The sequence below is a fragment of the Rhinolophus sinicus genome, chromosome 1 (assembly GCF_057876585.1).
Source record: "Rhinolophus sinicus isolate RSI-liver-muscle chromosome 1, RSI-T2T, whole genome shotgun sequence".
Taxonomy (NCBI): Eukaryota; Metazoa; Chordata; class Mammalia; order Chiroptera; family Rhinolophidae; genus Rhinolophus; species Rhinolophus sinicus.
In genome coordinates, this window is record NC_142501.1 from 90,804,307 (window position 1) to 90,831,463 (window position 27,157).

Here is a 27,157-nt window from a genome sequence, read left to right on the forward strand (position 1 = left end):
ATGAGCTTACTGACCTAATCTGCATGCTGAAAAGACAGAGAAAAGATAGTTAAGAGATACGGAAAAGACTGCACTCTAGTTTTTCCATATGTTAAGAGTGCAAACACCCTGGATACAGGCATAGATTCTAAACAAATCAATCAATAGTCATATTACTTGGTTAAAAACAAAGACTTCAGCCTGACATGAAATAACAAAAGGCCAATAAAATCCAACATAAAACAAACTTACAAAACTTTCTCTTCACCACCAGTGTGCGGTCATTATCAAAATAATACTGAGGGCAAATAATATATTCTAAATGCAACTGTAGCTGCGAATTCAAACTGCAGGCCCAAGTATGACCCATCTCTGAATATGACACTCTTTCTATCACCATCCAGATGAGAGACCAGAGTAAAGGACTCAAAGCATAGCCAGAATGGGATTCTTAAAATACAACTATACAGACGTTAACAACCCAAAGAAAAAAATACTGAAATCAGCCATGAAAGCTTTCAGTAGCTTAAATGCATAATTTTGCTAATCCCTCTAACGATAGGGAGTTACAAGGTGAGGAAAATAAATAGATTTAGAAAATTCTATCCTTTAAAAACAATTATTGTTTCATCAATATAGGAGTACATTTTTTGGAGCTTTGAAAAACGCTATCACCATAAACTCAAGATAAGTAGATGACTAACTTTCTCTTCCACTCTCAGGCCTCAAACATGAGTGTTCAGTAACTTTTCAACAAACTCAGAGGTAAGGTATGTACCCACACAACCTGACCATGTAATTACCTTCATGTCGTACCCATATGTCTCCCGAATGTCTTCATCGGAATCTGTTTCTTCATCATCATAATCCACTGTTTGTCGAGGGGAAGAAGATACACTGCTCACCACCCGGTTAAAAGCAGACTGCTGGAAACTAGGTAAATGTCCCTAAACAACAAACAATTTCAAAATGAACAGAGACATACTAAATAAACATGAGTAATATGTGATTACGACCACCAAAATGTAATGAACTTGCAAAGCGGTTAACACAGTTCACCAGTTAGTACAGGTCAAATTATTTGATTGTGATGCCAAGATCAACCTGAATGATATTTCCAGGTTGTATTTCACTAAAATGGCCAAGGTATGAATCCAAAGAAAACCCTATGGGGATACGAAGAAAGAAGATACTGTGGATAATATAGTTGCTGGCAACTTACTGTTGTTCTCCAAATCAACTGGTAACATAGGTTTGATTTACTATTTATATATTATTATCCCATGTAATAGAAATAGAAAGAAAATCCTAAACTTGCCTGTAAGTCTGGATTGGCAGCTGCTTTTTGGAGTTCTGCACTGATGATCTTTTCAGTTTTTTCTCGAGCTGCCTGCTCCACCATACGCTGGCTCAACACAGACAGCTTGGCCAGGGCAGAGGACAGTTCATCGGTGGCCAGGGCCTGCCGTGCTCTATCTTGCCAACTCATAGCACGTTCTGTTAAACACTGCAGGGCCTCTCCTTCAGGCAACCGTACAGGCAACTTCTGAAGGGATACCAGAAGTGACAGAATAGTCTCTAGCCTTGGCCTTCGAGACCGCATACAAAGAGGGCAAAGGAATTTTACTTCTTTAGCCTGCCAGCTAGACCCTTTTTTCTGGGAATTTGATTTAGGCAGGGGAACACAGCTGTTATGGAACCAGTCTTTGCAGAGCTCACATTGTAGCATAAACCCACTGGCTGTCTTGCGGCAAACACAAAATTTTACTTCTTCTATGCGGTCCACCATTGTCATCTTGGCTAGATTGGCTGCTCTGAGGGAATGCATGGCTTCAATCTCTTTTTGCTCCCGTTCTTTGAAAACTGCCACCTGTACACAACAAACATTTAATTGAAAGGAGTCACTGCAAAATACTCCAAAAATACCAAATCCCCAAGGCTGAGGAATCATCTCCAAGTTGTGGCCTCATGGTGACAAAGTGTTGTCCTTTAAAAAATAATCAGATGTCAATCACTTCCTAAATTTGGGGCAGCCTGACAGTTTCCATGCAAACATTCCTCATCTGTGAAATGGGCGAGGTGCTACCATATTTGACAACTGACATCAGCAGAATACTTTCAATTCTTTTGTAGGGTACAGTATGCCTTGAAGTCAAACAACCTAGGTATGAAGCCTGGCTCTTGTGCTTATAGACTGTTGATCTGGGGCACAAGTTTTCTGAGAAATGAGGATAACACCAACCTCACTTTGTTGTTTAAGCATTAAATAAAATAACACATCAAAATGCCTAACTTGGTGCACTCAATAAATACTAGTTCTTCATTCCCTTGTAATTCATTCCTTGGGGGCAAGTTCTATACAAATCAATTTTCAGTTCTTTTTAGAAGGCTTCTCCAACTTGCATAGAAGTAGAATAACCAATCATAACAAGATTTTGTGTAACTCATTTCAACAAATAAAAGCAAAGAAAATTTAATTATCTTGTAAACTCTCATAGCTTTGAAACAATTTTGAAATAATTTCCCATCCTACTTGTCTGGCAAGACTGGCCTGTTTAGGCAGGCTCTCTAATAAGCAATCATTTCCACGGGCTTCTAAACAGGATCATCTGTAGGCAGAAACAGCCATGTAGAGTTACATAAGGTATGCAATTCCCTACTATTACATATTGCCCAAACTCATTTTTATTTTCTCTCTATTCCTCAGGCTCTTAGGAATCCTAACATATTTCTTCTACTCTCCAAAACAAACCCGTAATTCTAATAATTAGCTACAAATATTTTATTGAGCACTCATCCTACTGTTGAATGCTAAGAGAAAGGAGACATTTTAAACAGTAGCTGGTTATCAGTAAGCTGATAACAATTCCTTTGAAAAGCACAACAGTATTAAGCGTCACGAAATGTTATAATTCTAACCCAGTAATCCCATTCCTAAGAGTCAAGTATAGCGAAATCATTTGACAAAAGGAAAAGGGTATACAAAGAAGTTCACTTCTTTGACAGCCATAATAGCAAACACTTAGTAACAAACAAATGTTCAGTATCAGAAAGTGTTCAGCAAATTATAGACAATCTGATAGAATATTAGACAACTATTAAAAACAACAGAGATATGGAATAGACAATTTTAAGGGGAGAGCAGAATAAACTTTTTATATACTGATTATAAATATTTAAAAACATGTGAAATATATATAAACGTAGGCCAAAGACAAAGTATAGAAAAATAAAAACAGTTAAGAACATAAAAACAGTGAATCTGCTAATATCTTCACAGAATTTTGTATTCGCCATGCAAACGCAAGATGCATTACGTAATTTCTTACCACCATGGCTGTATCTCTGGTTTCCTCCAATCCTTCCTCTAGGTCACTCAGAGGCTCAAGGTCCAGATCCTTTTCTTTTTCTTTTTCTATTAATTCTTTTACTTTTTTTCTTCTGTTTTTACCACTTCCATATATACCAATGTCAGTACGGGGACTTAGCACCTACAAAAATAAAATCAAATAATGAGCTCTGGTTTTAAAACAATTTTAAAACTGCAAATAATAGAAGGAACCATTAATCGACCACCCACCCAGTCCTAGGCACTTTCGTAAGGACTTTTTACACATGATCTAACTCAATCTTCACAAACACCCTTGGAAGTAGGTAGTATTATCTGTCTTTTACAAACAAGTGAAACTGAGGCTCAGAAAGGAAACAACTTACCCAAAGACAGGGTTAGTCCTTAGGGAGGCCATCCTTAAACATGAAATCATCTTATTCCAGAGCCTATGCTCTTAAGTTCTACCGTGTTTCTCCGAAAATAAGACCTAGCCGGACCATCAGCTCTAATGTGTCTTTTGGAGAAAAATTAATATAAGACCCGGTCTTATTTTAATATAATATAAGACCGGGTCTTTATAATAGAAATACAATATAATTAATACACTATAATATAATAGCAGGTCTTATATTAATTTTTGCTCCAAAAGACGCATTAGAGCTGATGGTTCAGCTAGGTCTTATTTTCGGAGAAATGGTATGTTTAAATGCTCATGATGAACAGGATAATGAGTATTTAAATGTGTGCTTCTGAGAAATAAGATCTCTCAGTGACAGAGTCCATTAACAACAGAGATAAGATCCAGGCTGATTGCTTTTTCTGGACACAGCACAAGATGAACTGGAAATAAGTCTGCCTAAAGCTCCAATTTTGGGTCAACATTTGATACTACCTAACAGGAATCACTTGTATAACCATGACCAGATAAAGTGAAAACAAACCCCATCAATAACATTGCTACCTTCTGATGAGGGTATTGAAGAAAGTATATATAAAGTAAACTGTTCTCTACCTGTAACAATGTATGGCTAGAATTCTTCTTAAGAAAGGTCCGCCCAGTTCGTTCTCTCCATGCCCGAGCTGCTGCTACCTGGGATTCTACTTGGGGCAATGCATCAAGACGCACAGGGATAGGGCGCCCTTTGGCAGATAAGCTCTCCAGTTGCTCCAAGTAAGCATAGTTGCTGCCACTCTGAAAAACAAAAGTACATTTTCACACGATTTGCATTCTCTTATGCAATCTGGCAATATGTTGTCAGAAGACCTCACAAAGAGTTCAGACTGTTTTTAATCAAACATTATTAATTAAATCTAATTGTATCTCTTCAATTAATAGAGCTATCAATGTCCTTTTTATTAATAAAAAGTCTGTGTAAATGCAATATATAATGTATTATAGAATTGTACACTTGAAACTTGTTATTAATCAATGTCACCCCAATAAATTTAATCTTAAAAATTGTTTTTGTAAATTCACGTTGGCAAAGATTTTAATTTTATTAATCAATGAGGGGACCAGTAAGATGTAAAAACTAATTCAAAACACAATCTAAAGAATAGACATAACATATTTCCTCAAAAATAAGACCTAGCTATCAGCACTAATGCATCTTTTGGAACAAAAATTAATGTAAGACCCTGTCTTATATTATATATATCATATCATATCATACCTGGTTTTATGTTATAGTAGGTAAGACCAGGTCTTATATAAGACTGGGCATAATATAATTTTATAGTAAAATAAGACCAGGTCTTATGTTAATTTTTGCTCCAAAAGATGCATTAGAGCTGATGGTCAGGCTAGGTCTTATTTTCGGGGAAACACGGTAGATATGTAATTAGGAATGAGGAGAGGAATTTGCTAATAGATGGAAACAGATGCTTAATGTCATACAGGACAATGCAATTATCTTTTCTACAGTGTGGAATCAATTGTTCCATATCCAAAGACAAACTTAATTGCCTTTCTACAGACATAATTCATTTGTATTACTATCATTTTTTAATAACTGACAGTTGTAAAATAGCTTCGTCAAAGAAAATCTAAGGCATACACTCCTAGAATCAGATAATTGTGGAGTGTCCACTAGACCACATCCAGTATTCCACTGAAAGGACATCTCTTTGCCCATTTCAAAGTCTTTCACAATTTTTCCAACAACTACAATGCAGTACTTTAGTTCTAATAACCATGTTATACAAACACAGATGAGAATAGGTGTTTTCCCTCTAAGTCACAATGTTCCAGTATTTCCATCTAAGGAAGTCATTGTTTTTAGAACTTAACATACTGCTTTAAATTTACTAAATAACTGAATCATTTCAGGTGAGAGGGTTAACATGTAATCCATTCCAGGGTCTTGGCAAGAACACCTGAAGTGGGTTGGCAACCTGCAGACAATAATTCAGAGCGGTATCTTAGATTGGATGAATCCCCTAGCAGACAAAACATGTAAGTATTCCTCTAAGAAACTGTATATATTCCCATTACATTCAGTGTTACTCAGAGGCTATGAAGGAAAGGCATAGTATTATGTGCTAAATATTGACATTCTATTAAAAGGTTATTTCCCATGTATTAACTGACTTATCTACCTACAAATTCATTTTAAGTTATACTGAAACATGTGGAAAAATACATAGGCAAGAAACTTTTTAAAAGAGTGTAGTATGTAAGAAGGTTTTAGCCCTAATGTATTATAATGGTATATTTAAATCACCATAGTACTAGAATTAAGAACAGACAGCTAACTGAAAGAAAACAGAAAACTCAGATTCAGACAGGGTCAAGAAAAACCACATTGATTAGTACTCCCTTCTTGTGCCCAACTATAACCATTTAACTACAGAATATCTTGTGATGTTCTAAGCCTAGACAAAGTCTGCTCCCAAGCTATCCTAAAGAGTTCACCTGTGAACAGAAGCTGTCCACTTACTTAAGAGTCTACAAATCAATCGTCCTACTGAAAAGAAGGGTTTGGTGGACAAAAAGTCCTTCAAAATCACAGAGGAAACACATGACAGCTACTTATATTTGCTGACTTAGTCCTTCAGTCATAAATAAACAGCTAGCTAAGGATTATCAGACATTTTGAGGACAACCAACTGCCTGAAATAGGTCAAAGATGAAACAAACAGAGGAGCTGTCCTGATGAAAACAGAAATAATTTTTAAAAATAGCAAGAAAGAGTTGCAGCTAAGCAGGTCCCAGGAAAAGTCAATTGAAGAGAAAGTAAAAAAAAAGTCATTAGTACTTGACACCTAGAATATGTTCTTTGCTGGTGCAGCAGTTCAGTAGAAGAGAGCTGGTTTCCTTTTTCTGAGTATAGTTCTATAATAAAGAGCACTTATATACTGAGTACTGTAAATGCTGCTTAATGGTTTTTATAATTCAGAAGAAACATTATGTATTCAAGCATACTTTCATCTCTGTCTAGCACTTATTTCATTCTGTTTTGAATTACAAATATACATGTCTCTCCAACGAGAGAATATGCTATTCTGAGAGCCCGAGTCCTATCTTTACACCCTTGCCTTACATTTCTGCTCCCAAACAACTAGAATAGTACCATGAATATTTGGTATTCAGTACATGTTAATTTCATTTGCTTTTTCTGCCTCTTATTTAAAAAGTAATTTGTGCATATGGCAAAAGATTCAAAGAATACAGCAAGGTATAAACTCCCTACTGCTCAGAGTTAAATAAATAGCTAATTCCATCACCTTTTACAGCAGGGAGTCCAGAGAAACAAGTAATGCTTAAATAGCTAGTACGTATTTTGAATTATAAAGTCAGATGGAAGAACAAGTGAATTTTAAGTAGTACAATTATTTTATCATGGTTATTCTATTCTAAAAAATTAAAGGCTTAAAGGATTCATCTGTGAAACAGCATTATCTAAGTGGTAGGATAATTCTAAAGGCTCCTTACCTGAATAGCTTCCACTTTAGCTGTCCATTCTCGAGCCTTTTGTAAGGCTTCTTTCAGGGACAACACATTGGGTAGAAAGGCTGGAATGTTCTTAGCTTCATTCACGATGCTTTCTAAACTAGCCACGCTGTGCCGTGGTCTAAAAAATACAAAAACCGGGCCGATGCATGACAAAAAGTCAAACTGCTACTAACATTTACATAACATTTTAGAATGTTTCGAGAACTTTCATATACATGATTTCATTTAATTCTTACCACAATCCTATATGGAAGGCAAAGTAACTACCGTGTTTCCCCGAAAATAAGACCTGGCCGGACAAACAGCTCCAATGAGTCTTTTGGAACAAAAATTAATGTTAAGACCCGGTCTTATATTATACTATTACTATATTATATTATGTTACATTATACCTGGTATATTATATCATACCATATCATATCATATATCATATTACATCATACCTGATCTTATACTAAAACAAGGCTGGGTCTTATATTAATTTTTGCTCCAAAAGATGCATTAAAGCTGATTGTCCAGCTAGGTCTTATTTTCGGGGAAACACGGTATTATCTTTATTTCCATTTTACATATAACTTTAAGATGATAAATCATTTTCCCCAAAGTCATTTAATGTAGTAAATGGCACAGCTAAAACACAGATGTCTTAGATCCCATGCTCTTCACTATACTAAATTTCCTCTACTTTAGTTCTCCACAATACCTAAAATTGTCAGATATACATTAGATAGCAATGTAGAAAGCAATAGTCTAGAAATTCATTAATGTTGACTATGTATATTTAATTCAACTATATTCATTAACACCTAGTTACACAAATATGAATAAAATACAGATCTTTATCCTCAACTAATCAGAGTACAAGATAAGAACAGTACTGGGCACTAAGAACAATTACCATAGGCTCACTACTATTAAAGGTAGTGATTAATTCTGCCTAGGAGGATAAAGAAAGGCTTTGAGCTAGGCCATTAAGAAACGTGATTTTGTCAAGTGAAAGGTTAATGGGAAAAAAAAATACAGGAATATAATAAACAAAGACAAAGAGAAACGTGAGTTGGTACTAGTTGAAAATGAGGAATCGGTGTGAATATCCAAGGGGAGGGAAGGAGTAAAGAGTAAGAGCAAGAAGTAGGGGGATTTGGGAGGAAAGAAAGATGCAAACTGATTAAGAGGTCTTGTCTTGAGAGCCATGAATTTCACTATGTAAGCAATGGGAAGTTACTGAGGATAAGAAAAGTTTTGTAATCATCCATGAAATCCTACTACGTGCCAAGCACTGTGCTAGGTCCTAGAGATTATTAATGCACACAACTGACAGTCCTTGCCTCATGAAACTTTTTAATCTCGTGGAGGAAGGGATTATTAATAAGGAGTTATGATGCACTGTAAGTGCAATGATGGAGGAAAGTAAAGATACTGTCAGGATATATACTAGGAGGGCCTGACTGACTTAGCAGGTGAAGGAAGGATTCCCAGAAGTGATCTCTAAGCTTTCTTATTCTTTTTGAATCGGAATCAGTCAGGAAAGCTGGGGCCAGGGGGAGGGAAGGGTGATAGAGGTGCACCACAGGAGATGAGCACAGAGAAGACCGTTCATAGAAGGGCAAAAGGTACAAAGACAAGAAAGAACATGGCACATTTGAGGAACTGATGTGTGTGTGTGGCGGTGGGGAGTCACTATGTTTGGAACATAGAATGCAAGAGGAAGAATGGCAAGGGATGAGGCTAGCTATTTTAAGCAGGGGGCTAGATTACAGCTCGGCTTATAAATCAGCTTAAGGAATTTGAACTTTATCCCAAGGGGAATGGGAAACAATGAAGGACTTTAAGGAAGAGAGGCAGATAGTCACACCTGTATTTTAGGAAAATACTAGTTGCATTGTGAACAGATTAGAGAGGGGTGAGATCACAGATCTCACCCTGTTGCTATAACCCAGACCAGCTACGATAGCAGCCCAGAGAAAAAGAAAGTGAGAAACATCGAGGAAACAGAATCAGCATGAGTTGGTAGTTAACTAAGTTTGAGGGTAAGGAAATGGAAGGCAGGGGTCACAGTTAATTTCCAAAGTACTGGCTTGTTCAAATGAGTGAAAGATGGTACACTTCAAAGAAAAAAGGAACAAAGGAAGAGATTATGGGAAGGAGTTAATTTTGGATACAGGAATTTGAGGTACTGATGGGATATCTAATGGAATTATCTAAAAGGCAGATGGTATCTATAAAAAAAAATCTATGCTATAGATGAGAATTTGGAGTTAATCAGTGTAAAGATGGTAAATGGAGACAAGAATTCAGATGAAATTTCCAGGGAGATGTACAAAACGAGCAAAGAAGCGGTCTAGGCCAGAATCTTGAGGAAAGCCATTATTTAAGAGTCAGAGAGAGAAGGTCAAATGCAAAGAGGAGGATATCAAGAAAAGAATGGTCAGCAGTTAACCAACACTAAGAAATGAAGAATATTAAGGATGTGTTTCAGAAAGGTAATTTTGACAGAAAAGGGGAAGATTCTATTTCCCACTATTCCCACTGATGCCATCACCCTCTACTTCTTTACCAATTTTATTTTTTTCATGACACTAAATATTTGAAATTTATTCATTCCTTCACTTATGCAACTATCTCTCCCCACCAGAATGTTGACGCTAATATTTTAAAGCTGGGACCCTGTGTGTCTTTCCCCCTACTGCCTGCAAAGCACTTAGAATTAATGCCTGGCATGTAGTAGGTACTCTGTAAATACTCACTGAATTGTGATGGTCAAGGGGAAAGATGAGTACTCTAATTAGGTCAGTGACAATGGAATTGAAGAAGATACATATTAAAGACATTTGGGAGGCAAAATCACCCAAAACTGGTGACTAATTAAATGTAGGAAAACGGAAAAGAGTTTTCAAATACTACCAAAAAAGTTTCATTCAGACTATGATCAGTTGCATCAGATATACAAATAATATTTGGAATGCAAATCATGTTTTGCACTCCAAAGTTATTTAGTTTTTCCCATTTAATATGCTCCTACCTCCTGGAATTAACTGTCATGAATCTGAAGACACAGAGTAATTTGAACGTTTTGGATAAGAAGCTATGAATAAATATAGTATGTATTCTCCATAGCATCTGGAGAGCAAAATACGGAGTATTTTCTTGGCTGAGAAGAACTATGCTGATTAAATAATCAAATAGTTTTTTCCCCCCTACCAAATTCATTCAAAATAAGTTAAGTACATAGAGACTCTGGAATAAAATGGAAAGGCTTTAAATTTGAGCTGTGTTATTTAATAACTATGTGAGCTCTCTATGAATCCGTTTCCTCATCCTCACAATAGAAATTATATAAATTCTAACCTTAGCCGCTGAAAAGAACATTAGTCAAATTAGTTGATAGATATACAGTCAAATATGATGAATGCTTTACTTACAACTCAGAAATCCAATGGGGTACCAATGCTAATTCAACTGCTTAACATTCTCATGTCTGATGCTTGCCTCTCATTACTTTCCTGCATAAATCCTCCACTCCAGTAAAACCCATTTAACTTGTCACATGAATAGACCCTAGGTATTCCTTAAACTTAGCTTATGACATTTCCCTTCCCTGCCCCCCCACTTCAATCCTATTCCTTCTTCAAGGATCTATCTAAGTTCTTACTTTTCTCTCAAGATTATCTTCTGATCACCCAAGCTAACAATTATCTCTCCTCTTCTGAATTCCTACAGCATTTTTCTGTACCTCTCAGTTAATAACACAGTGTAATGAGCTTTATATTTCTTAGCTCCTAGCAATAATATCAGTAATGGAAGGCTCTAAACAAAATACCACCTGATATCACTTAAAGTACCTAACAAAGTACTCTGCATATAGTATGCACATAAAATTTGAAACTGTCTACATGCAGACTCATTTGATAACTTACTGATTGTTCAGGGAAGGCACAAAACATTTAAATAAATACTTAATGAAACAGACACTTCTATTCCTCCTCCCGTCCTACTCTCTTAGTTATTAAAGAGGCAACAGTCACCAACATATGTGTTCACCTTGCCTGTAGGCAGACCTTAGCCTTTTCCTCCCATCGCTCAGAGACTGTAAGGAGCTCCTGTAGTTCAGCCATGGCCTTCTCCACAGCATGGTGGGGTGCCAACCCCACCCCAGAGTCTATCAACTTCTTCATGACATCCAAAGTGACTTGCTGTGGATCTGACAGAGTCAGTCTCACTTCATCCAACCATCGAGCCTGTTGTAGCTCTTGCTTTAGTCGGGCTAATTCAGGTAACTCCACATAGAGACTAGAGCCCATGTCTATTAACAGCTGGAGTTTGGAAGAATCTGGGGTTTCATCCATCATGGCCTCTTGCGCACGTTCGTGAAACTCTTCCACATCATCAAGCAGATTCTGAAAAGATCAGAAAAATAAAAATAAAAAGTAAATTTAAAAGACACAGAACGAGTATGTAATAGACATATTTGATAGGCAACAGAATAGACACAGTTTTGACAGAACTATCAAATTCTAGACCATCTAATAATCTCACCACCATAGTACCAAATAGATACGATAGTGAAGGGCATAAATATGCTTCTCTGTAATGACTTACACACTCCTACTTTTAAAACATGATTAAAAAATATTTAATGACTACTGACTTACATGTAGGCAGGCACTGTTCTAGGGACACAGTATCAAACAAAACATAGAAAGTCCTTGTCTTCAAGGAACATACATTTCAATGTAAGTGGCCACTGAATACATGAATAAAACGTTAGTTTAAGTGCTATGAAAATGAAATAGGGCAACACACTAGAGAATGACTGGAAGGGGGCACATATTACTTTGCAAATGGAAGACAGATGAACCAAAACAAAAATGAGAAGGTAGAGGTGGAAACCTTATGAAACGCTGCGTAAAGAGCAATTCAGACAGGACAAATAAAAACTGCAAAAGCTTTTAAATAGAAATGAGCTTGGTGTCTTGCTCCAAAGTGAATGATGGGAGAGCAAGTGGACAAGGGACTGTAGATTCTAAGTTTGGATTTCATTCTAATGGCTTTGGGGAACCAATGGAGGATTTTTAACCATGGGGAAGTGATATGATTTGATTTATATTTCACACGATCACTCTGGGTACTAAATGAAAATAAACTGTCATGGACAAGAGCAGAAGGGAGACCAGTTAAGAGGCTGCAGTTTAGAACATGGTTTAAGCAATGGAGCTGACAACAAATGATATACTTTAGGATACATTTTAGAGATAATAGCAGCACTTGTTTATAGACATTGGGTGTAGGGTATAAGGGAAATAAAGGAATCAAGGATTTTGATTCATTAAAAGGCTTTTAAGATGCCTTAGTCTGCCGAAGAGAAATGTATACGACTAGATGTCCAAGTCTTGGAAAAGAAAAAAGGCAGTTAGAGCTGGAGATCTGGGACTCAACAGGATATAGGTAATACTTAATGTGACTCGACAAATATCAGGACCAAGAGTAAAAAAGGGGGTGAGACTCCAGCCAAGGAGAAAACAATCATCAAAGAAGAGTATAGAGAAGGAATTGTGTAAGAAAACCAGAGTGTGGTGTCACAGATGTTTAGAGGAGAAAAATCTCTCAGGAAGGAAAGTATGGTCAACTATCAAAATGCTCTTATGACACAGAATAAGACAAAAACAAAAATTGATAACCTTGATAAAAACCATTTTAGATAACCTACCCACCACCAAATCACAAAAACACAACACAAACTATCAAAAGATTACTAACTATGCAGATTACTATATTTGACATATACTTTTGGGATTTTACATATTCATTAAACCATTAGGGCCCTGGTAATTTCAGAGCTCTGCCTTTTTAAAAGCTCATTAAATAAAAACTCACTGATACATTCAGATTCTTTTAACCAATTTCGTGTGTTTCAGTTAAACCTAAGTTAAATGGGGTTTCTGACTTAAAATTAATACAGAAAACTCTAAGCTAGTCTTAATTCCAGAATACTAAAGGAGGAATTACAGGCTAAGAATGAAATCAAGAAATTCTTACCACCTACTAAAAAAATCTTAAGTAGCAGCACTTAAGTGAGAAAAGAAACAAACAGAACAAAACTAGTCTAAATGCTCTATTCTGTTTGCCTAAAACCGTAGCCCATACTACAAAGGATATAACCCAAGAAAAGAATGTAATACTCCACCTTTACTTGTCGAGCTTGGCTGATGACACAAGGAAGACTAAAAAGTTGTTGGACAAAAGCCTTCAATTCTTCCACTGTCAGTTTGGTCCGAGTCCTCCCACTATCTGGGCTCTGCCTGATGTAAAATAATATGACATAAGTAAGAAAAATTCACGATCCTTCTGATATTAAAGGGGCTTCTAAGAATACTAGTATTTAAAGGATTCCCCTTGCAATGGTGATCACTTCTAAATTTGGTTTTTAGCTCTTTAGTTAATGATTAAAGATTCATCTCTCCAAGTTATAGTTCTTCCTAGCTAACAAGTATTAAATATTTCAAATATTCAATAAATTCCTCACAGTAAAGTATTATGTTCATTGATAAAACAGAATCCTCTATTTCAAGAAGCTTAAAATGAGGAACAAGGCACTTAACCTGGCTTAGGAGACAATAAATCCTCTGTGAAACTGATTCAAAATTTTGTTTGTATGTGCATTTACCTAAAAAAGGGTTCCTAAGCTTTCACCAGATTTCTAAGGGGATCAGTGACCCAATGACTGGTCAATGTCTCTAAGGAAAGATTTGCTGATCAATGTCTCTAAGGAAAGTTTTCAGATGAAATGTTAGATAAAAAATGCACAAAGTAATTTAAAACCTAATGTGAATTGCTATAGAAAAAGCCATTCAGATACAAGGAATGGAATGAATATGAAACAATACCACAGAAAATGTAACACATATGAATTACATTAAATCAAGGATGCATTCTTCTATACTCCTTAGTAACAGCTTCCTCTACATCCATGAAGATTATTACTCTTTGCTACAACCTACCCTCAGCCTGTAACATTGTAAATTTATTCAAATATTTATTGCACACCTACTATGTGCCAGGCATTGTACTAAGAACAAAAAATATAGTAATGAAAAAAAAGGATAAAAATTCACGACATTCTAGTCTACCAAACATTCTAGTGGGGCTGGGCAAGAAAGGAGGAGACAGACAATAAATAAGTGAATTAGTGTATCAGAAAGTGACAGGGCTAGGAGAAAAACAAAGCAGAAAAGAAGAATAAGAAGGTGGCAATTTTATAAAGGGTTGTCAGAGAAGGCTTCTAGAAGAATGTGAAATCTGAAAAAAGACTCAAAAGAAGCAAGGGAACAAGCCACCTGGATCTCAGGGGAAGATAAGTACACACAGAGCGAAGAGCAAGTGTGAGGGCCCGAACCAGGAATGCTGGTGCGCATGAACGCTATGGGGAAGAGGACTGCAGAGTTGGGCAAGAAAGCAGCGGCGCAGGATACATGAGGTCATTACCGGAGGAGGGACGGACATGGCCACAAGAGGTCAAAGATAATGCAGGACCTCACCGGCCAGTTAAAATTTTGGCTTTTACTGTGAAAAAAGCAGGAAACCATTGAAGAATTAAACTCTTCTTAGTCTTACCTGTGTTTCTGCTTTTTGCTCAGAAGCAGCTGAGCCACAGAAGCACAGGTCTCAGCTTCTTTTACAGCATCCCTGAGTTTTCTGAAGAGATCATTTTCTGGGTACTTCCTATCCTCAGCATCTTCCAGCATTACTCGTAATTCAATCAAATCTGTAAAAATAAATAAAAAGCCACATACTATGACCACAGATACAAAAAGTCGTTTAAAAACCTTCACCAACCTCTCTCAAGGGAGTCATCAACCTATTAGCAAAAACACACTGCAGCTGTGAAAAATCTCACCAATGCAATAAAAGCTTATGACCAGGTGCTTATTCCTCATCCTTATAGACAATGTCTCTCAGGTAAGGCAATTTCTCTATCTCAGTAAGTCTTTAATGTTAGTCCACTGATAACAATGGCTCCCCAAAATATGCATCTACTGCAAATTAGTTATCTGTCCTATTTTATACATATCAATTTTTTCACTTAAAAAAAGATTCTCAAATAAAAAATTAGGACTATAATCAACTAATCCACTAGTCTCAAATCTCATATGAAGCCTAGGATTTTTGCTTAATGGAGCAACACACATAAAACAAGGCCTCTTTCAAAGTGAAAACAATTTCCAGTGTATACAAACTAAAGGAGGAGACTTAACCTTTCTTGTGGTTGAAGTTGGCAGATAATGCTTCTGTAACATGACTGACCCACGTGTCATAGGACTGTGCCCTGACTTTCACACCATATAGCAGAGAAGGGAGGTCCTCTAATGGGTAGCGATATCTAAAAACAAAAAAACAAACAAAAAACATGGAAATAAAAACTTCAAAAACTGACAACTTGAAAGTCAATTAAATTTAAGTATAATCAGCTTAAGGAGAGTACAACAGCCCGAAGAATGGGATCCTGTACAAATGAAGAGAAAATCAACAAAGCCAGAGTTCCACCACAGGGGCAGACAAGGACATGTGAAAACAACTGATAAAGAACTGATTTTTGCTGCCAAGTTGAGAGCCAAATTTAAAGGAGTGGTGGGCGAGCAGGGAGGCACCAGCCCAGACACAGAGGACTTACAGAGAGCAGCATCAATACTGGGCTTTAAAAGAAGGTAATGCAAGTTACACGAGAAACTTCTGGATACCTAAGACATTTCTTCTGCATGGGGCAGGAGCACAGATCAGCCGGATGGTAGAGACACACAAGGCGCTCAGGATTACAGGAGCAAGTGAGAGCAGAGAGAAAACATGTGGTTCTGCATGCTGAACACTGTCGCTCATCATCAGGGACAAGTTCAAACACTTCTTCTTCTGACATCAGGACACCCTGAAATACAATTTATGTCATTAGATCAAGTCTTTCTAGTCTTTCAAGCAGCAATTAACTTATTATGTATTTTTTCCTACAGGTAAATCTCTGAGTTAAGATATAAACATGGGAGGTACAATGGCACATCATCAAAATACTTTCTAAAAATAATCATTACTAATATTTTTTAAGTGGGAAAGACTAAAACTTGGTGTCTAAGAATGCACATCTGACTGATAAAACTTTTAAAAATGCAAGGAAGTTATTACAAAGGTCAAAATAGCCAGGGATGGTTGGTCAGATGGCTCAGTCAGTTAAAGCACAAGCTCTTAACAAGAGGGCTGCCGGTTCGATTCCCACATGGGCCAGTGAGCTGTGCCCTCCACAACTAGATAGAAGACAATGAGCTGCTGCTGAGCTTCCAGATGGTGGCCGGATGGCTCAGTTGGTTAGAGCACGAGCTCAATTCCCTCTTGGAATTGTGGGCTGCGCCCCCTGCAACTAAGATTGAAAACGGCAACTGGACTTGGAGCTGAGCTGCATCCACCACAACTAGATTGAAGGACAATGACTTGGAGTTGATGGGCCCTGGAGAAACACACTGTTCCCCAATATTCCCCAATGAAAAATTAAAAAAAGAAAAGTTTAAAAAAATACTTTTTCAACTTGAAACCAAAACAGCAAGTCTAAAAATATGAAACCTTTTCCAAACTACTGATTTTTGCATTCAACTTCTAAAGGGATCAAAGATGAAAATGAATTCTTCTATATGTTTAATTTTTTCACATTCCATAAGCAATATCAAATACAGGAAATGTGCTCAGCAAACTCACCATTTGTACAACAGACTCCCTTAATCGTGTCTCTTCTTCAGTCATGAGAGTCAATTCTTTGCACACCATGGCGGCCAGCCCTACATCTAAGCATTCTGGATCTGCTGCCATTTTGAAAATGAGTTCCTCGTGTGAAAAGACACAATGGCGCCTTAGTCGTCGGTAATGATTGACACACTGTCGTCCAATTGGCAACTGAAACAAGACAAGAGTCTCGAATTAAATTACTTGCTTATAGCATATTCCAAAACAGAACCTATATTTACCCGCCAGATCCTCTCCTTTATTATAAAGAAGACAGAATAACAAATGCCATTTGAATATAAAGGGCAAGTGTAAATATTAAACCTTTATGGCCCAGCAGGAATTTCAAAGGACTTCCTACAGAAAATTCCCTTAATTTTTAGATGCTAAGCTTCAGGCATAAACTGCTGACTTTGTACTCATTATCTACATCAAGAAGTACAAGTTCCTTGATATACATAAATGAGGTAGCAAACTCTTTTAGACCAGTCTAACATAAGGCTACCCTTATAAGAAAAAGAAACAAAAAGTCAGGCTAAAAAGGGGTCGGTGGACATATTCAGCATTGACATTTCCACATATGTTATTAGAAGTAAAAAAGAAAGAACGAAGGAAAGGAGGGAAGAAGGGAGAGATGGGGGAGTACTACTTAAGCAATTCACACTGACTTAATTTTTTTATAAGGACCAAAGCAAAAGATGATTTAGATTTTTGCATTTAGGAATTCTTTTAAAAACAACCTGACTTGGGGGTGGCCGGTTAGCTCAGTTGGTTAAGAGCGTGGTGCTGGTAGCACCAAGGTTGCCGGTTCGATCCCCACACGGGCCACTGTGAGCTGCACCCTCCTGAAAAAAACAAAAAACCTGTCTGGCCTACAAAAAATACAAATTCAGAGTAAATCTTGAGATTATATACTTGCTTTTCCCGAAGTGAAATAAGTCACTAAATGATCACTTTTCATAAATCAACAGATACATTCCATGAGCTAAATATTGAAAATTTCTTTAACTACCAAGTTTTACACCAAATGAAAATACTAGCTGTACTATACACACTCTGTCTCTGTCTCTGTCTCTGTCTCTCTCTCTCTCCTTCTTTCCTACACTCTAGTTGAAAAATTTATGTGGCTAAAAAGAGTTTTTGTCTTTGAAAACTGTATGTACAATAGAAAAAATAAGAAAATGGACCGTTAAGAACCTTCCAGAATTCACCTCCATTTTCAGAAAGGAATAACAGGAATCACAGTTCAAGAGTATGAAACTATCTCTGAATAAACCTGTATTTCCATACTCTTCCAAAGAAAAAAGTATTACCCAAGAAAATATATATATAACTTATGATAAGAAAATATTTGTCCATTAATGATATACAACTTTTTTTCTTGATTTTTACATATTTACTCTTCAAACATTTCTCATATGGTCTTAATACATTTCTCATAAGAGAAAATAAAGCTGTGAGATGTACAGTTCTCAATTATTACAATATGAGAGAAGCCACACAAAACAGAGCTGATTATCCATTGTGACTTATAAAAATTAGTATTATCATTTTATTCCAGATATAAGGCTGATGTAACTTTTCATTTATAACATATTCTTCTTGTAAAGAGTATCCAGGTCTTTCACGTATATCATTTCACTTGTTCAAGGTTATTAAGTGAATCTTAGCATCTTTACATACCAGGTAAAAAATTTAGGCCCAAATTTAAAAAGCTGCCCAGGGATGTATAATGCCAGGTGGGTACTAGATTTTACCAGGGGGATCATTGCATAAATTATATAAATGTCTAACCACTATGCTGTACACCTGAAACTAATATAAAATAATACAGAATGTCAACTATAATTGAAAAAGAGAAGTGAAAAAATAAAAGCTGCCCAAGACCAAACATCAATAGTAGTGAACACATTAAAGGGAGAAGCCATCTCTAACTCATTTCTGAATCTCCATTTCCCACCCTACACCTTGCCAAAGAGCAAGTAATCAAAAACACTTAACAAATGTTAGCTGAATTTTTAAAAATAGAGTGTAAGGCCGGCAAAATCCTAAGTTTGATCTTGCTCTTGCTGCTTCCTAAGCTTAAGAAAGAAGTTTAAAATTACTACATCAAATAAGATTGTTCATTATATCATTTCATTCATTAGCCAAGGAAACAAAAATGGTGAATCATGAAATTTAATTAAGGTACCCACAGAAAACATAAGATCCAGTAGTACTAATGAATATCCCCCCAAATGTTGAGAGGTGGCAAAAAGTATCACTAAAAGAAAGTTAAAGGCAAAGAGTGTATTATAAATTTGCAGTCTTGTCCCAACCAATATGACATAATTATAACTAATTATTTTTTGATAACTACCTCATACAAAAGCAAAATAGTAATCAATGGCATCATTTACACAGAAGTAGAGCCCACAGATATCTAAATACTACAGTTACTCTTTAGAATAGATTTTTAAAGAGGGAATATAGAAAACATAAAACGGCAGGAAGAATAAAATCACCTATTTGTCCATCAGAAGGAAATAATAAAGATAGTATTTTAAAATAAAAGTCACAGAGCTAGATATTTGAAAATACAGTAGAATTAATTCTTGAAAACATCTGGGTATCTTTACAAAATCCAAAAGTGTTCAGAGAAAGGAAGGACCTTAGAGGAACCATATTCTCTGAGAAAAGATTCAGAAAATATCAAATGGCCATTTAATATTCAAACAGAATGGGGAAAATAATGAGTGAATAAGAAGAACTACAAAATCTTCCAAATAAAAACTGTAATGGGAACTCTAGCTGAACTTTCTAAATTACCACAGCCACTCCAGTCTCTACTGAAATATTCATGAACCCAACCTCCCCAACTAAGGAAATGGCAACTAAGGTGCATTTGTCAGGGATGTTAGTAGACGTACAACAGTTACTTGCTATAGAACAGACCCAGTCAGCAGTACAGAAGTTCACCGCTTCAGCGAAGTTGTAGCCCTGATTAAATCCAGAATGATAGGCACGAGGAAACGTCACAACAAACTCGCCAGCACACTGATTGGTCCTGTACACCTAAATGCAAATTGAGAACAGTGATACAAAAAAAAACAAAATAAAAACAACAAAAAAAAGGGAGACAGATTTTATCAGTCAGTTTCAGAAGTATTTTCTAAACTTGAAAACAATAAAGCATTAATCTACACACATCAGATGATGATGATAAAGTTTTAAGCAGCAGCCAGAATTCCACCTTCTTAAAATGGTCACTGATAACAAGGTATAATAATTCATGACAGGGGCCGGCCCAGTGGCTCAGGCGGTTAGAGCTCCGTGCTCCTAACTCTGAAGGCTGCCGGTTCGATTCCCACATGGGCCAGTGGACTCTCAAACACAAGGTTGCCAGTTCAATTCCTCGAGTCCCGCAAGGGATGGTGGGCTCTGCCCCCTGCAACTAAGATTGAACACGGCACCTTGAGCTGAGCTGCCTCCCGGATGGCTCAGTTGTTGGTTGGAGCCTGTCCTCTCAACCACAAGGTTGCCGGTTTGACTCCCGCAAGGGATGGTGGGCTGTGCCCCCTGCAACTAGCAACGGCAACTGGACCTGGAGCTGAGCTGCGCCCTCCACAACTAAGACTGAAAGAACAACAACTTGAAGCTGAACAGAACCCTCCACAACTAAGATTGAAAGGACAACAATTTGACCATTGTTCCCCAATAAAGTCCTGTTCCCCTTCCCCAATAAAATCTTTAAAAAAAAAAAAATAATAATAATTCATGACAAGAATTAGCCACCAAAAGAAATTCTCAAAGAGAAAACATTACTCCCACTGAGCTACCAGTTTCCTAACTTGATAAAATTTTTATAATTAAGAAATTTTTATTTCTTGTATCATTGTGTTGTAAACAGAGGTAAAGGATGGAACTTGCCACTCTTAATTTTTTTGGAAACTAAGTAATTGATGAGTTCATATGTAATATGGAGAGATCCCAAATATCAGTCTTCCTGAATCTCACTTTGTTTTATGATAATACTAAGTGTGTTTGGAAAGTCCCAGATTCTAGTATAAACTCACTCCTTAAAGACAAAGTAGCACTACTACTAATGTACTATCTCATTAAGGTTACAATAAATATCTAACTATATGTAACAAACTTATTAAATTTATACTTTATCAGGTGTTAGTAGCTTAAATTTAATCATTTCCAAAACTAAGGGGAAAAGTAGAAAAGGTATTCATGTTTACTTCATCATCTCGTATGAAAAAAAAGTTGTGAAATCTTTAAATGATCTCCAAAAGGATAAAGTATTAGTTATTAAAACTACCACTTAATATGCTTAAACTTTGATTAAATAGGGATAATAAAGAATTAAGATTTTTGTAAAAACCAGGATATAATTGTTTACTGAAAACAGAAGGCTATTTTAATAGCTATATATAAAGTGTGATTCATATTTTAAAGTACCCCTTTCATTCAAATAAATGTTGTTCCCTTCAGAATATAAATCTAATTTAGCTAGAAGGTGATATGGTCTTTTACATCCAGTTACAAAACAAAGCATATGTTGTGATTCTATCTAATCAAAAGCTAAAATAACTTTGAATTGAAAATACTGCAGGGAGACACAAAGACTCACAGGCACACCATGGTCCATTAGCACATTGGGGTTCATGATGGTGACTAACTGATGTAGAAGATCCGGCTGGGATTCAAATAATTCAGGGGCCAGCTCCCTCATCACCTCCTCCAGTTGCTCCGCAGCATGAGATGGCACACCATACCATGTCTTTGGCTCGCCCCTAGCAAAAGAAATCACTGTTTAGCTAGGTAGAGCATGGTGCCAATGAGGCCAGAGTCTGATTCAAATCCACTAAATTAAAATTAACTTTGTCTTGTTCCATGGCCACAGATTACATGCCCTGAAGCCTTGCAACCATCTGTGCTATTGTTCATAATAGGAGGTAAGAGTGTATGGATAGACAGATACATACTTATCACTGCTATTAGAAAAGTAATTCTAAACACATGAACTCTTTAAGGTGAGTCAGTAAACACTATCTTCACACAGGAAAGATACTATATGAAAAGTACACACTGTTCCAAAGGATACTGACATACTTCCTCGATTCATAGGTCCATTGTATATTCTAATTACCTCCACAATGATCAAAGTAAAAGTCAATGTTCTCTAGAATACCTTTATATAACTTCACTGAGTTCAATTTTACTATGCCAGGAAATAAGCCTAGGCTAGAAATTGTTGAAACCCAACTGAGTAAATTTTTAATTTTACTTAATTTTAACTAATTGAAATAGCCACATGTGGTTAGCGGCTATCATATTACACAGCCCAGCACTAAAGCAGAGAAAGAAAATCACTCGAGTTTTCCACTGTGATCTGAGTATTATTTTCCTGTGTTATCTGAGTATTATTTTCCAAATGGAGAGAAAAAGTATCATTTAGTTAAGATAATAATCTGGACAAGGAACTGGGTAAGTAAATAAAAGCTGTAAGATACAAAAAGTCAACAAAAGAATTTAATGAATACACATGTAACTTAAGCATTTTTAGGGAAAATGTTATTAAAAGGAAAAAATCATTTGAATATTTCTAATTCTAAAGATTTCGTTAGATCTTCAGTATATAAACTTTTAACATCCTACTTTGCATATCAAAAGATATACCAAAGTAATTTTCATGTATACCAAACAGGTATCATTTGGTCTATACTTCTAGGCTCTGGGCATGCACATACTTTAAAAGGGAAGGTGCGTGAGATGTATCCTTAGACCACTTAGACTTCTTTCTTCAATATATTGTCCTACTTTTGGGTACGAAATACGTTGAAATTCAGCTCTCCATAATATATCACCTAATATTACTACATCTTTAAAAAGGTTACTAAGTATGTATGCTGTTAACAAAGACTGTACTTACCAGTGCAAGTAATTGATGGAGTAACTCCAGTGATCTTCAATGTGCCAGCAAAAAGATGAGAAACACATTCCCACATAGAGCCATGGCACTTTCATACCAGAGATGTCTACATTGATATGTGCAAGAACAGACTGCTCTAGAACAGGCATGTTATTCAAGTTCCAACCAGAAAGCGCATATTCCTGTAAAGAAAACGTAAATGAGGTATCAGAAATGACAAGTGCTTAATAGAAATCTCAAGGGAGTCTTCAAAAAAAAAAAAAGTAAAACTTTCATATTTACAATCTAATCCAGAGAGTTTGCACTCCCTGCTCTTGAATACATTTAACATATACCTAAATATTGAATCCTATCTGCTGTCTAGGTGTTATTTATAATAGATTTCCCTTTACTTCAGATACCTCGTTTACGCTGAAGCATATAACCAAGGCTTTTTATTACTCATCCTAGCTTATCAATAGTGATTCATTTTAATAGATCACTATTATGTTTCTACTTGATCCCCAGTAGCATAACTTCCCAAGATGTCTATCACTGTATTTTCAGAACGGCGTCAGATACTGAGGACCTAATGAGATACATTATCCTGAATTTGTGGCAACACTGAAGACAGATAATACTGCAAGTCCCCACCACCACCACCTACTACCAGCTCATCTAGAAATATTAAATTGTAACAATAACAAAAACATTTGTTTCATAGGTGAATTCAAAAGAGAAAAGAATTCCCAGTTTCCAGAAACAAAGAAAGGGAGTACAGCCAGAAAAAAGGAAAGCAGTTGTCTGTTTTCATAGAGGTTTCTAACTGAATATAATAAACACCTGTCACTGAGTTTCAAACACCCACTCCTAAAGCCATATGAGGTAGAGACTCAAAGTTCTTATCATCCTTGTGGAGGACAGTTCTCAAAGCAGGGTCGGGGAAGCCCAAGACTATTTAAGAGGATCTGCAAAGTCCAACTATTTTATAATAATTCTGAGATGTTATTTGCCTTTTTCACTACCATTCTTGCAGGAATGTAGTGTGAGCTTTCCACAAGATATGTGATATCGCAATGACTGAATGTAGAAACAACCAGCAGAATCCAACTGGCTCCCATTAGAAGGTTCATAACTGTTGAACCTGGATGCCAAGTACTGAGGGAGGGAGGGAAATAAACTATTATGTTTACTTTTATACATTTGTGACTTTCTATAATACAGAGTTTGAAAATAAAACCCTCAACGTAAGAGGTTAAACATCCAGTGACAAAGCTGAAGAGACTGAATCTGTAACTAGACAAACAGGAACTATAGAAGTGTAATTATCAGAGGAGGAGAACTGACTGGGTAGTGAACACACAATGTGATATATAGATGATGTATTACAGAATTGTACACCTGAAACCTATGTAACTTTACCGATAATTGTCACCCCAATAAACTTTAAAAAAAAAAAAAAAAGGAAAAAAAATGAGTATCAGAGGATAAAGCCCAACATAGGTTTAACTAGGAATTCCAATAAAAAATAATAAGAGATATGATTCTTACCCTCAAAGGGCATTAAAAAAAAAAAGGCTTTCAAAGAATACTACTCAATACATTTTTTAGCTGGTTGGTCAGCTGGCTGGCTGATAAAAATAATCAATCTAGTTAGAGATAGGGCTACATAGAAAAAGTTTCAGGATAAGGCACTATACATTAAATTCCAATTACAGACAAAAGAGTAAATTATATAGTTCTTCAAAGGACAACAAAATAGTAATCATTGTGGGTTTGCATTGTTAAGAAAAGTTCATGGAAAAGGAAGAACATGAGTAGAGCTTGAAAGGATAGACAAAATTTGAAGGTAAATGACAAAGAGACAGAATATACTCGTCTAGCTGGTGAAGGGGCAGACTGGACTAGTCATACTCAGTAATACAGGAAATAAGGCTAGAAAAAAAGATTGTATCTTTAATCTTAAGTTTCAAACTTAGAAGCTTGAATTTAATCTTATATTCAAAAGGAAAACAAATATATCTTAAATATTTTTAAACTTTGATTATAGAAAATTTCAACAAGAGTAGACAGAATTAGATAATAAATTCCCAAAGACTCACCAATCTTAAAACTTTAAATGAAATATGTAAGAAAGACTGCAGAGAGAAGCAATAAGCAGAAAACAGTTAATATAGCAGGCCTACGACGCCTATCCTTCAAAAGGTCTGCTTAAAGTTTGGCCCTTGGGTGGCATTAGAACTTGCATGGTAAACAGTGCCCTACAATGATAGAGTGGGTCACAGTGCCCAGACTATACAATGTGGCTTATGCACACTTCTTTCTCTCTGGGAGTATAGAATTTTGCTGTATGTTGGGCAAAGGATGCCTATGTCGCCATCCCCCAGTAAAAACCTTTAGCACAGAGTCTCTAATGAGCTTCCCTGGTAGGTAGGCAACCTTCACCTGTCATTAATTTGATACTGAAGTAATGAAGTGCATCCTGTGTGACTCTACTGGGAGAGGACTCCTGGAAGCTTATACCTGGTTTTCTCTGGGCTTTGATCGTGCATTTTGCCATTTGCTGATTTTGCTTTGTACCCTTTCATTGTAATAAATCACAGCCATGAGTCCTCCTAGAAAATCCCTGAACCTGGAGATGGTCTTGGGGATCCCCATCACAAGTGGTCATTATGTAAGAAAGACCACGGCAATCATCCCGACAGAGGACCAAGACAAAGATGGTAGTAGTGGGAATGGAAAGAGGCCAGTCCTATAGAAAATAATGAAGAATGAATTAACAGGATTCAATGATTTAATATGGAATGAGGAAAAGAAGAAAAAATGTTTCCAAGGAAGGTTTCAAGTTCCATGCTATCTTTATTCCTCAGAAGCCCTGTTTGTCAAGCACATTGTATTCATAAGACAAATGTATTAACTTCGAAAGTACTTTTCCACTGAATTATGATACCAGAGAACTGTGCTATCAGATACCAAAAGACTAACTCATACAGAAGGTTTAACACAAATGTACAACTCCCGGTGAAAAACTAGTAGTTATCTATCATTCTAACAGAGTAACTTTCAGAGGAGAGTATCAAACTGACATAAAATGTAAGTATAAAAAGTCTGAAGGTTTTACACATATTTTCTAATTAATCCTTACAATCTTTTTGTGCTAAATGTGTTCTCTCATTCCATTTTACAACATAAAAACAGAATTCTGAGTTAAACATTATTATTTTGAAAATAAAGAGTAAATCCATGACCCAGTCTAGGAAAAAAAGGCTGTATCACCTATCTCTTCATACTATGTGTGGTGTCTTTCAAGCCTAGCATTTCTCCACATTCTTACATGAAGGTGAATGGTGCAAAAGCAGAAATAGATAAAATGAATGTTCATACAAAATTTAAATATGAAGGATTCATATTTATATTATTAATATTAGTTACCTAGGGTTGACAATGTTTAAAAATTCTGTAACCTTCTAAGATTACAAGATGAAATTCTATTCAAGAACAACTTAAACATTCAAAACAGCAAATAATTCAGAAAAAGCTATAAAGTGAAGTCTCTTCCCAGTAATTAGATAACTGCCTACCATTTGCCAATGAAAGGGTACAAAGAACCCCAGACTGATGCCATTCTTCATACTTTACACAATCCAGGTTTAATTTAGTCATATTGAACAAATACTCGTATACGTCCCAACACTGAACTCCTCCTATAGAAACCATCCATGTATAATCTATGTTCTCCACCCATTGTGATCATTTCTCACTCCCTTAGTAAAATCCAGTGTCTATTCTCAAATCAGTATTATGTTTCCCCGAAAAGAAGACCTAAACAGAAAATAAGCCCTAGCATGATTTTTCAGGATGACATCCCCTGACCATAAGCCCTAATGTGTCTTTTGGAGCAAAAATTAATATAAGACCCAGCCTTATTTTCGGGGAAACATGGTATTATCCTAATCTGATTATCCTAACCTGTGTTTTACCATCAAAGGAGGAAAAAAAATCAGTAAGGCTAAAATAAGAAGCCAAAAGACACAACATTCGATCAGAAAAAAAAAAAAAAAAACCCGAAAACTTCATTCAGCACATACCAAGTACTCAGATATTTCTGAATGGATGGCTAGCATAACAAAAAAATGAGATGGTACTATGAATAAACTGGGTAGGTAACGCTATAAGGAATTAGAATGGACTGGACAGGCCATGAAGGGACTCCAAAAATAAAAAAGGTAAGCCAGGT

General features: G+C 36.2%; 1 protein-coding gene across 1 annotated transcript in view; it reads right to left on the reverse strand.

Moving 5' to 3' along the window:
• KDM5A (lysine demethylase 5A) overlaps nucleotides 1–27,157 on the reverse strand; it is a 72,088-nt gene that overhangs the window by 16,920 nt on the left and 28,011 nt on the right. The window contains exons 11-24 of the mRNA XM_019711317.3: nucleotides 22,942–23,123; nucleotides 21,640–21,802; nucleotides 19,956–20,075; nucleotides 16,998–17,192; nucleotides 16,001–16,182; nucleotides 15,518–15,642; nucleotides 14,877–15,027; nucleotides 13,450–13,564; nucleotides 11,307–11,662; nucleotides 7,245–7,383; nucleotides 4,323–4,502; nucleotides 3,309–3,470; nucleotides 1,298–1,849; nucleotides 783–926 (exon numbers count right to left, since the gene is read on the reverse strand). Of these exons, the coding sequence (XP_019566876.1) occupies nucleotides 783–926; nucleotides 1,298–1,849; nucleotides 3,309–3,470; nucleotides 4,323–4,502; nucleotides 7,245–7,383; nucleotides 11,307–11,662; nucleotides 13,450–13,564; nucleotides 14,877–15,027; nucleotides 15,518–15,642; nucleotides 16,001–16,182; nucleotides 16,998–17,192; nucleotides 19,956–20,075; nucleotides 21,640–21,802; nucleotides 22,942–23,123 (2,766 nt within the window). The remainder of the gene's footprint in view (nucleotides 1–782; nucleotides 927–1,297; nucleotides 1,850–3,308; nucleotides 3,471–4,322; nucleotides 4,503–7,244; nucleotides 7,384–11,306; nucleotides 11,663–13,449; nucleotides 13,565–14,876; nucleotides 15,028–15,517; nucleotides 15,643–16,000; nucleotides 16,183–16,997; nucleotides 17,193–19,955; nucleotides 20,076–21,639; nucleotides 21,803–22,941; nucleotides 23,124–27,157) is intronic.